Source organism: Micromys minutus, assembly GCF_963924665.1.
Source record: "Micromys minutus genome assembly, chromosome: 29".
NCBI lineage: Eukaryota > Metazoa > Chordata > Mammalia > Rodentia > Muridae > Micromys > Micromys minutus.
Window position 1 is genome coordinate 9,068,699 of NC_137964.1, and position 11,853 is coordinate 9,080,551.

The 11,853-nt window shown below is 43.7% G+C and overlaps 1 protein-coding gene across 1 annotated transcript; it reads right to left on the minus strand.

Annotated features, from left to right (window-relative positions):
- Positions 1-1,974: 1,974 nt before the first annotated feature.
- ZAR1L (zygote arrest 1 like) lies at positions 1,975-11,579 on the minus strand (the record flags this gene model as incomplete). Its single annotated transcript, XM_080941190.1, has 4 exons — positions 1,975-2,109; positions 7,593-7,667; positions 10,418-10,510; positions 11,010-11,579. 4 exons carry the CDS (start codon positions 11,577-11,579, stop codon positions 1,975-1,977), a joined length of 873 nt encoding a protein of 290 aa, XP_080797316.1.
- Positions 11,580-11,853: the final 274 nt, after the last annotated feature.

The following is an 11,853-nucleotide window of genomic DNA, read 5'->3' on the forward strand; positions in this document are numbered from 1 at the left end:
ATTTTATTTCTAGTGAAATTAAAATATTTGCCTTTGGTGTTTGTACTTTTAGATGTGGCTGTCACCATGACAGTCACAGGTAGACTGTGTTCTTGTATCCTGAGGATGGCACACACCAGAGCTGTGCTTCTGGATCCAGAGAGAAGTACAGTCTCCTTGGAATTAGGCACCAAAAGAAGACTCTGGCTTTTCTGTATAGATACACAGACTTATTATTTTACGTGTGTGTACACCTGTGTACCTGCTGCTGTCTGGAGAGACCAGAAGAAAGCATTGGAGTTCCAGGTGCTTGTGAATACCATGTGGGTGCTGGGAATCAAACCTTGGTCCTCTGGCAGAGCAGCCAGTGCTCTTAACTGCTGAGCCATGTCTCCAGACACCAAGCCTTTTGTTGTTTTTAATTCTGTATACATGTGTGTGCACGGGAATGTGCACTTGAGTACACTCACCTGTGGAAACCAGAGGGGTCTGGGCCTCCTGGAACTGTACTTCAGACTCTTGTGAGCTGCTTGACCCAGGTGCCATGACTTTAACTCGGGGCCTCTACAAGAACAATATGGGCTCTAACCACTGAGTGATCTCTCCAAACCCAAAACTAACTTTCAACCGTGTCTTATTGACTAAAGAGAAAAATCAGACCTGGGCATGATAGTTCACTCCTGTAATTCCTGCACACAGACCCATACATACACACACACACACAAGAATTTAATAAGCATGATGCTTCCTTGCCCCCAAAAATGCCCTTCTAAAGCCATCAGAAGCTTCCTGACTGGACCCTGATCTCTATGCACTATCCCACTGCCGGTCCACATCTGGTATCTTTCTAGTCATTCAAATAATGTTCTCTAGCGTAGTCTTATGTTTCCTACCTTACGAATTGCTATCCTAGTTTGAGGAAAAATGTAAGCACAGTACTTAGAACGAGGGAACAAGCCCTGTTCACACTAATGTTCAATTTTAGCTCTGTTCCTTGACCTCTCTGCTCCACCTCCTCACCTATCAAAAGGTCTAACCCATTCCCTACTTGACGTGGCTGCTGTGAGCCAGATGTGACAGTGCAGGCAGAAATCGCAGCAGTTTCCAGATGAAACCTAGAGAGTTAAGGGTTCGAAGTCATCCTCAACTACATAGTGGGTTGGAGGCTCTCTGGAGCAATGCAAGACCTTATCTTTAAATGGCTGTCGTAAGTTACAACAACATCTGACAAAAGCTAGGTGCTAGTCCCACATCACTATAATTATGAACAGTGGGAAGCAAGGACCTTGCCCCCTTTGGTACATTCCTACTGACTATAATACTTGTAAAATTTTACCATAGTTAATACCAGCACTAGGGAGGCAGAGGCAGGGAGACCACTGTAAGCTTGGAGCCAGCCTGGTCTACACAGAGTTTCAGGACAGTCAAAAATTCTGCCTCCCTCCCTCCAAATTCACCACATCTTTTTTTTTTTTTTTTTTTTTTTTTGAGTTAATTTTTAAAATCAGTTTTGAATTCTCCCTTTCTTTTCCTCTTCCTCCCTTCCTCCCCCCCCCAATTTTTTGAAAGTGGAGGGGGTCAACACAGGGTTTCTCTGGGTAGTCTTGGCTATCCTGAAATTTACTCTGTAGACCAGGTTTGACTCTGCCTCCCCAGTGTGAGAACAAAGGTGTATACTACCACCACCTAGCTTCTCTTTTTGAAACAGGGCAGTACAGCTATGTAGAGCAGGCTGCCCTTGAACCTAAGAGATCCACCTTAGGAACCTCTGACTCCCAAAGGCTGGGTTACCACACCTGACTTTAACTCCTTATTCCCATCAACAGCTTGCATTTCTAGTATGCTACTGAAGTTTTTACCAGGGAATTACCCTCCAATGTGTTTCTTGCAGTCCGGTTTATATGTATTTATTTTATTTACTCAGTGCCAACTTGCACATAGGACACCGCCACCATCCAGTCTACCAACCAGACACGGCACACACTGTCACAGTCTTTATTTAAAGCTGGAGAAAACACTACAGGAGAATTTCTTATCTTTGCAGTGGCCACAGAGCTCCTGGCGATGTGGCCTCCGGAGATCAATGTGTCTTTTCTTTTGAGAACAGCAACAAGAGGATCTTAAGCAGGTCTTTTGGAGGCAAAGTTAGAACAGTAAATGATCAATTGATGTTCCAAGCTTGGCCCCCAACTGAAAGTACTCCTTCCTGCACCTTTCCCCCCAGAGCTGTGTCTTTCTCCCAGAAGACGATTTTCAAGGTGCACAAAACAGCCCCTCTCTCTTCAAATGCTTCCTTAATGGTAGATCACAGAAGCTGCCACCCAAGACAGCAGTAAAATATGGGGAGAGGCTTCTTAAAGTGTGTCTGTGTGTAGTTTTATGTATCTGTAGCAGGTGAGCGGTAGGATGAGGAGTGTGGTCTCAAACAGAGGTCATGCTGACCAGACACTGCTTACATTGCTGTTGCTTGTTAGGAAGCAGAAAACTCTCCTCAGGAAGCTAAGCTCATTTCCATCGGGTAAACGCTGTATAAACTACAAGTGCATTTATTCGTTTGTCTTTACGTTTATTTACTGAGTGTTTGTGGGTGTGTGGTGTGGTTTGCAGAGGTCAGAGAATAGCTAGGTTCCTCCTTCCATCTTGTGGGCCTGGAAGTCCAGTCAGATCAGGATTGGCAGCAAGAGCTTTTGCCAGGAATGTTGTCTTTTCTTTTTTAAGGATTTATTTATTTGTTACATATAAACACACTGTCGCTATCTTCAGACACACCAGAAGATGGCACCAGATCTCATTACAGATGGTAATGAGGTTGCTGGGATTTGAACTCTGGACCTCTGGAAGAGCAGTCAGTACTCTTAACCACTGAGTCATCTCTCCAGCTCTGCTAAATTGTTTTCTTCCCGACACCATCCTCACTAATACTTAAAGCCATGCCTTTCTGTCAAGAGCTCATCCTGTAGATCCTGGTACACCTTCCTGGTCAGGACCAACCTTAGATGTGCACGGTTCCATCACCCACCTATGGCTGGGAACCCTGCAGAATAAGGCAGGGTCTACTTTCTGAAGACAGTGGAAAGGTAGCACTTGCACTGTCCAAGTAGGAATGTCCAGTTTGATGTACTGAACATCAGGCGACAGTCACCTCCTCCCTTCCCTAGTAGAGGGGAGTCCTTCCTCACAAGTTCATTCCAGGATGGGGTCCTGGTTGCTGGGCACCATTGGAGTTGACTCACTGAATTTCCCCCATTCTTTAAGAAAGAAAAAGGCAAAACAAACAAGCTTGTCCTAAAGCTGGATTTCTACTTCTTGCTATAGTAGATGAGGAAACACTTAGAAAGCCAGAACAGTTAGAAAAGCTGAACCTACAGAGATGCTGAGAGGCAGTGGAAGCTAGCCAGAGCATGAAGGAAAAAATACAGGAATGTAAGTGAACCTAACTTAGGGACTGCTTCAAAATAAAGAAAAGAAAAGCCTTAAATTGGTTTATATTCCCCAGGCTATAAGGAAAGAACTTAAAAGGCAAATAAATCCAAGGAGAAAGGTCAAGATGGCTTAGGGGTTAAGAGCTTATATACTGCCCTTGGAGAGGACCCAGGTTTGATGGCCAGTATCCACATGGTGGCTCACAACAGACTAACTCCAGTTCCCCCTTCTAGCCTCAGTTGCTACATTACATACATAGTGTGCATTCATACGTGCAGGCAAACCGTGCACACACATAAGGTAAAAATAAATACACTTTGAAACCCAGCAGTGGTGATGGCACGTGCTTTTAATCCTGGTACTCCGGAGGCAGAGGCAGATGGATCCAAATTCATGGCCAACCTGGCCTCCAGATCAAGTTTCAGAACAGCCAGGGTTATATAGTGAGACTCTTATCAACAACAACAAAAAAGACCTCATCAAGTTCTAGAATCTTCTAGACTTGGAGATAGATTATCTAATTGTAGCTCTTTTACAAAACGAAATTTATACTCTGTAGGATGTATATGCATATATATATATATATATATATATATATATATATATATATATATACATATATATATATATATATATATACACACATACATATATACATATATGCATATATATACATACATACATATATATATATATATATATTGCCAAGGAGAGGCTATGGGAGGTCAATTATGGAATTGTACTTGTCAATTCTGGATGAAGTGAAGGAGAACAGAAAACCAAAAAGGAGATTAACAGATGGATGGGGCTAAGGGTATGCCAGTGTGAAAGAGCCCTTAGCAACAGCTCAGAGATGGCCTTGGAACCCCAGGGCTCTACTAATGAATTAGGATTGACCAAAACTAAGCCTGCATTCACATATAGGAAGGTCAGTTTCAAAAAGAAAAATAATGAAAATAAAACACACATGATGGGAAATTGCTGCTGTGTCTATCTGCTTGTTGTAAACAGGCATAAATCCTCTTTGGAAGAAGATACTTCCCTGAGGCACAAGTTATCACTAGGGATTGTCAGATGCAATTCGTAGTCAATTGTCAAATGAAAAATGCTAACAGAGAATCAAAAATAACTAGGCATTCGAAGAGGCAGGGCTCCAGATTCAACCCCAGGTCAGCCAGGACATTTTCAAACAAACAAACAAAATTTTAATATCATAAAAAGATAACTATCCTGGCTGGGCATGGTAGCTCATGCCTCTAATCCAGCACTTGAGGCAGGAGGATTTCCATGAACTCAAGGCCACTTCAGAGTATAGAGTGAGTTCCAGGCTGGTTTAGATTATGGGATGAGAGCATCTCAAAAATCAATGAACAGCAATGCTCAACAGTTAGAGGAAAGAGCGACTAATATTTCCAAGAAAGATCTCAAAGTTTGTTGGGTGTTTTTAATTTTGTTGTCGTTTGGTTTTTGGTTTTGCTGGCTTTGTTTTTGAGACACGGCCTCTAAGTATCCCCTAGGCTGTGTTAAGCCAGGATCCTGCTGTCTCTGTTCCCCATGCTTCGGTTAGTTCTGGGAATAAGTTCATGAGCCACCACAACCTGATCAAAGATAGTTTTAGGTGAAAATTAAAGAGGAGAAAAACCCAGTCTTTTCAATGATCTGTTTAACAAAAGATTAGAAACAGTTGAGCTAATAATTAGAAGTGGGAAATGGGCAATGAGATGGGTTAACAGGTAGGAGGAGAAAGTTGTCCTCTGACCACACTTTTTCCAGTGTCTACAATCATGGTTGTAATAGAATCAAAACTGTACCATTTAGGAAATGCCAGCGTCTGCAAGAGGTGACGCAATTACATTTGGATAAAGCTGACAAGTTCTTGCCCAGGAAATACCACTGAGGAAACCAGGATCTTTGGTGCTGTGCCCTTTGGTCCAGCTTGAGGGCTCTCAGAGTTCACCTAAAACTGTCAGTGTTTGCTACTAATTGTAAAATTTCATAGGTTATCTTGCAACCATTAGGAAGTTTTAGGCGAGGTAGTGGTGGCACACTCCTTTAATCCCAACACTTAGGAGGCAGATCTCTAGGTTCAAGGTCAGCCTGCTCTATATAGTAAATTCAGGACTACACGGAAACCAAAACAAACAAACAAAAAAAAAAAAAAAAAAAAAACAAGCAAGCAAGCAAACAAAAAACAAACTAAACCAAACCAACCCCTCTCCCTCCAAAAAAGGGAGGATCTCTAGACTTCAAATCCAGCCTGGTCTTTATAGTGAGTTCCAGAACAGCCAGCACTATATAGAGACTCTGCCCACCCCACAACCTTGAAAAAGTTTTTTTTAAAACTCAGAAGTAAAAGTCACTTAGAAAAAAATGTGTCTTGGGTCTGGGGGGATGGCTCAGAGGTTAAGAGCACTGACTGCTCTTCCAGAGGTCCTGAGTTCAATTCCCAGCAACCATATGGTGGCTCACAGCCATCTGTAATGGAATCTAAGGACCTCTTCTGGTGTGTCTGAAGACAGCGACAGTGTACTCCTATACATTAAAGAAATACATAAGCTCTTCCTGTAAGTGGCCAGAGGTGACCTGTGAAGATGGTTTGCTACTCTCTTGACCCAGAAACCCCCACAAAATCATGCAAATCCAGAGGTTCAAACCTTCGAGTTCATTTTAAGAACACCTGAGAAACTGCCCAGGCCATCAAGGGTATGCATATCCGCAAAGCCACCAAGTATCTGAAGGATGTCACTTTAAAGAAGCAATGTGTGCCATTCTGGCGGTATAATGGTGGAGTCGGTAGGTGCACCCAAGCCAAACCGTGGGACTGGACACAGGGACAGTGGCCAAAAAAGAGTGCTGAGTTTTTGCTGCACATGCTTAAAAATGCAGAGAGTGATGCTGAACTTAAGGGTTTAGATGTAGATTCTCCAGTCATTGAACACATTCAGGTGAACAAGGCACCTAAGATCCTTGTTCTTGCAAAAAGCACCCCACAAAAATCTTTTTGACTACAGAAATCATTTAAGTTGATTTTTGTAGCCAATTTTAAAGACAGCTTTCCTTTCTACAGTTCTAAACTTCACACAGCCCCACACCCAAACTCAAAAACAAACAAAAGCAATAGGAAGTTAAAACTTTGTCTAACTCAAGAGACTTTCCAAACATTGAGGACACCAAGAAATCCAATAAAGGTCTAATCTATAAATATGACCTCTGGGAACCTATCTCATCTTTCTTGAACTGAGCATTCTGGGAACAACGTCTTCACAAAGGTTAAAAAAGCCATGCTACTGGAAAAATAATGTGCAAAACACACCAGTATTTGGCTCATAATAAAAAATGTAGCAGTTAACCATCAAAAGGATGACATTCTGGGGCTGGAGAGATGGCTCAGTGGTTAAGAGTATTGACTGCTCTTCCAGAGGTCCTAAGTTCAAATTCCAGCAACCACATAGTGGTTCATAACCATCTGTATTGAGTTCTGATGCCCTCTTCTGGTGTGTCTGAAGACAGCTACAGTGTACTTATATATATAAAATAAATAAATAAATCTTTAAAAAGAATGACATTCTGAGGATACCCCAAAGAAGGCAGGTGCTTTCTGCTTTGTACTGTTTTTTGTTTGTTTGTTTGTTTTGTTTTGTTTGTTTTTTTAATAAGTCCAGCCTAGCCTTGAACTCCTGAACAGCTGTCATAAGATTATAGTCAGGATGGTTTATGCCTGACACAAGGAAACTTAAAATAGTGGATCTTCTCCTCCTTTCTCTCCAAAAACATTAGCAGCATTTATGCCTGTATTCTTTTCTTAAAATAATTCGAAGCTTTCATATATACAGAAAATCTATGGGGGGCTGAAGGGATGGCTCAGCAATTAAGGGCACTGGCTGCTCTTCCAGAGGTCCTGAGTTCAATTCCCAGCAACCACATGGTGGCTCACAACCATCTGTAATGGGATTTGCTGCCCTCTTCTGGTGTGTCTGAAGACAGCCACAGTGTACTCACATACATTAAATAAATAAATAAATAAATAAATAAATAAATAAATAAATAAATTTTTTTTTTAAAAAAAGAAAGATTAAAAGAAAACCTAGTATCTCCATGACAACACACCCAGGATCTATAAAATCAGACACTTTGTGATGGAAGTTTCATGTATACAAATGGAAACATGACAAAGCATTCTATGTGCTTACCTGGCATTGGATTGCTTCTACCCGGTAAGGGTTAAGACTCTTTTGGCATTTGCTACAGAGCTGTTTGAAATAAACCTAAAGAGAAATTGGCCTTTTTAATACAAGCTGATAAATGCACATTTTTTTTAGGTTCCCATTCTTTTTTTTAAATAATTTGTTTATTTTTCTTTTTTTAACTTAAAAGCTTGGGTATGAGTGTTTGTCTGCATGTATGTATTTGCACTGGGTGTAGGCAGTCCCCACAAGGGTCAGAAGAGGGGGTTGTATCCCTCACAACTGGAGTCACAAGTGGTTGTTAAGTGCCGTGTGGTGCTGGGCACCTCTGGGAGAGGAGTGAGTGCTTGTAACTGTGAGCCATCTCTCTAGCCCAGCTCACAGTTCTCAAGTGACACACATGTCCCCTCACTTTGTACTCTGATTATCTTATGTGAAATCTCGTCCCTTAAAGAATTTTTAATTTTTTTTCCATTTTTTTTCATGCGCATGTGGGTTTTTTTTCCCTCTGTTTTGTTTGCCAGCATGAATGTCTACGCACCAGGTGCACACATTACCTATCTGTGCACCATGAACACGCATTGCCTGCAGAGGCCAGAAGAGGGCGCTAGATCCCTTCACACAGCAGTTACAGATAGTTGTGAGCCCTCACGTGGGTGCTGGGACTCAACCCCAGTCCTCTTCAATGATGGGCCCATTCTCCAACCCAGTACTTTGAGGCTTTAAGCTCTGAGCATTTGCTGAGTTGCTTGCCCTAGCTCTGCATTCCATTTTATCTACTTGTAAATCAAGATAGCATTACTTACCCTGGAGTGTTATTCTAGCTCTGTTCAGCAACATGCATAAAGCCCAAAGGAGGACTGATAGAAGGGGGTTGTTATTCCTTCTCTCCACTGTATGAGCCAATTCCTCCTTTTGCCCTGACCTGTCAGATTTCCCACTTGAATTTAATTATTTGTGGGTTCCCATCAGCATCGTCTGCTTTGTGGGCTCACCCTGGTTTACTTGTTAATGTCTCTGTTTTTCTTTCTTTCTTTCTCTTTCTTTCTTTCTTTCTTTCTTTCTTTCTTTCTTTCTTTCTTACTTTTTTTTTTAGAAAGGGTCTCCACTATGTAGCTCTGGTTGACCTGGAACTTGCTATGTAGAGCAAGCTGGCTTCAAACTTGCAGAGATGGGTGTGCCTCTGCCTCCAAGTACTGACATTTAAAGCCACCATGCCTGGCCTTCCCGTTACCTTAAAGCTGTGGTTCTCAACCTTCCTAATGCTCTGACCCTTTAATACAGTTCCACAGTTCCTCACACTGTGGTGACCCCCCAACCCAAAAATTATTTCTGTGACTGCTTAATAACTGCCATCTTGCTGCTGTGACGTGTGGCAATGTAATTACCTGTGTTTTCCCGTATCTTAAGGTACCCCCTGTGAAAGGAGTTGTGACCCACAGGTTGAGAACCGCTGCTTTAAAAGACTCATCTGAAGAGCAGGATTCGGGTTAACTGCCCACACACGTCTGCGTCACTTCCACGGGCTCCAGTAAACAGATCATCACACTGAACTGTGGTCTCCCCTGCTCCTATCAGAATACACCTGCTTGTTTTGAGAACGGAGTCGAGCAGGACGGTCCTGTCCTTGTTTTGTGAGATAGTACCTCACCTTGCCCAGAACAGGCTTTTCACTTGACATCTGCCTTCCAAGTGCAGGACTGCAGGCCTATGCCATCACACCCACCTCCAGAACACATCCCTTCCACTGCTTTCTCTAACTTGTTCTTTCTACCCTAGTACTTTGGGAGTGTCTGAACCCGTTGTATTTCTTCAAGGAAGAGTTTGGATGTTAGTTTAACTTAGTTTTACATTCCAGCTAGGTGGGCTGGAGAGATGGCTCAGTGGTTAAGAGCACGGATTGCTCTTCCAGAGGTCCTGAGTTCAAATCCCAGCAACCACATGGTGGTTCACAGCCATCTGTAATGGGATCTGATACCCTCCTCTGGTGTGTCTGAAGACAGCTACAGTGTACTTACATATAATAAATAAACATCTAGAATCCCAGCAGAAGGACAGGAGAAACAAATTCAAGACAAGCTTTAGGTACATAGAAAGATTCTGAGCAGCCGGTGCTTCCTGAGGTGCTGCTCAAAAGACACCAAACAACACTATAAACAGACGAGTGAACTCAAATGACAATTCTTACCCCCTCAGGCTGGATGTCCTCTTGCACCGGGACCTGAGGTGTAGCTACACAGAGCAGAGACCACACTCTACACTTTGAGGAGTGGGGCTCTCCTGCTGCCTCAGGGATCAGGGTCTTGACCAGTCTGGACTCTCAGATTTGTCTCTGCCTCTGGGTATGTCTCCCTTTTGTCTACAATTAACTTTCTCCTCCACCCACTAGGGGCAGTCATATCCTTTCCTTTCCTTTCCTTTCCTTTTTTTCTTTCTTTTCTTCCTTTCTTTCTTTCTTTCTTTCTTTCTTTCTTCCTTCCTTCCTTCCTTCCTTCCTTCCTTCCTTCCTTCCTTCCTTCCTTCCTTCCTTCCTTTCTTTCTTTTTCCATTCATATAAAGGTCTTCTTATGGAGCCTGAGGTGACAGTCCCGAACCCCATCCTTCCCCTCCCAAGTCCTGCAGTTATATACTACCACGCCCGGTAGTAATTTATTTATTTAACCATTGACTTTCATGCTCAAATGGAAGTGTCAGTATAAAACCCATCCTCACGCCTGTCAGCAACTAGGCCAAAGAGAAGAGGTGGAAAGTTCTCCCAGCCAAGCGCCTGCACCCTACAGGCCTCGGTGCCCCTCCCCCAACGCGTGCCCCTCCCCCTCATGCTCGTGTACCTTGTTGGTACCCACGATGCACCACACATAAGCACTCTCCCATCTGGTCTTACAATCTTTACAGTGAAAATATCCGTATTTTGGTTCCAAAAACTGAAAATAAATAGAAACGTAAGTCTTTTATTAACGGGCGTTGGGTAGGAGGGGTCTAGATCTTTATTTCCTAATTGATGGCCTAACACAACAGCCTTTACCTCCCCAGACCTTGCTTTCAGCGATTCCCTACAGAGCTCCACTGATCCTGCTTCTGGGCTCGCAGCACGAGGACGTTTCCAGTCCGTTTCCCACAACACCAACAGCAACATCTCCAAAAGTAAAAATCTGGGTTCACGTTTCACACACTTGAAGCTTACTGCAGCCCTCATCCTCAGCCGGACTTTTAAAAGGTAGGCTCCACCCCTACCTGACCCAAACTTGAAAAACATCCAGACCATGTAAACAAAGTACACTTTTGCAGAACTCCACCTTCCAAAGAAAGGGTAGAAATGGTTAGCCCTTACCCCGCTCTGGAACCGGAAAGAGGGGCTGATCAGAGGGAAGGCAGCTAAAAAGCAGAGCTTCCCCAGTGAACTCTGACCGTGTTTGCACATACCTGCTTGCTCTTCCTATCCTGAGGGCTGGGGGCACTTTCCTCCCCCAGCTCCTTCAACTGTGGGAGGTTCTCCTGCTTTTCACCGTCCTGTCTCCGTGTTGGTGGCAACAGCTGACTGTCCTCTGTAGGTCCTGTGAGCTCCTGGCTTTCCTTGTCTTCCCCATCCTGGGATCGCCGGATCAAGCCTCTCCCACCTACTCCCCAAGCTTTGGTGGGCTTCCGGGGGCTGGTTTTGTCCGAGAGGGAGCTGCCGTGTAGTGTCCGTGACCCCAGTGAGCACTGCACTGACTTGTCCACTCGAAGGCTCACCTGTACGCCCACCTCCTTGGTGTTGGCCTTGCATAGACTCAGGTTGGGGTTCATCTGAGTAGAAACGGCCTGAAGCTGAGCCCTGTTGTAAGGGTCCATGTAGGGCTGGGAGACATTCGCTGATACCCTAGGCCTGGCCAGGAAAATGGGAGCTCCCATATTTTGTGGCCAGTTTTGCTGTTGACAGTATGTCCAGGGGCCAGGATAAGTCAAAGGCTGTGTGGTCCCATAGCCACAGGGAACACAGAAAAGGCGCTCCATTGGAGGGTAATTTCCTCCCTCACCGCCTCTTCCTCTTTGTAGATTTGGTTCAGGTTCACCCAGGTTTCTTCTTTTACTTCAGTGTGAGAGCAGCCCCTTAGCTCCCTAATTGAAGTCACCTAGGAGACGACTAATTGTTTTCTGTACCTTTCCAATCTGCAGCACTCACCTGCCCCCCACCCCCGGTTGTTTTTATTTCTGACTTCTGCACATAGGCTTTAATTAGTAATTTCATTCCTTTATTCTCTTGGTGACTACCTGGTTGATCTGGTAT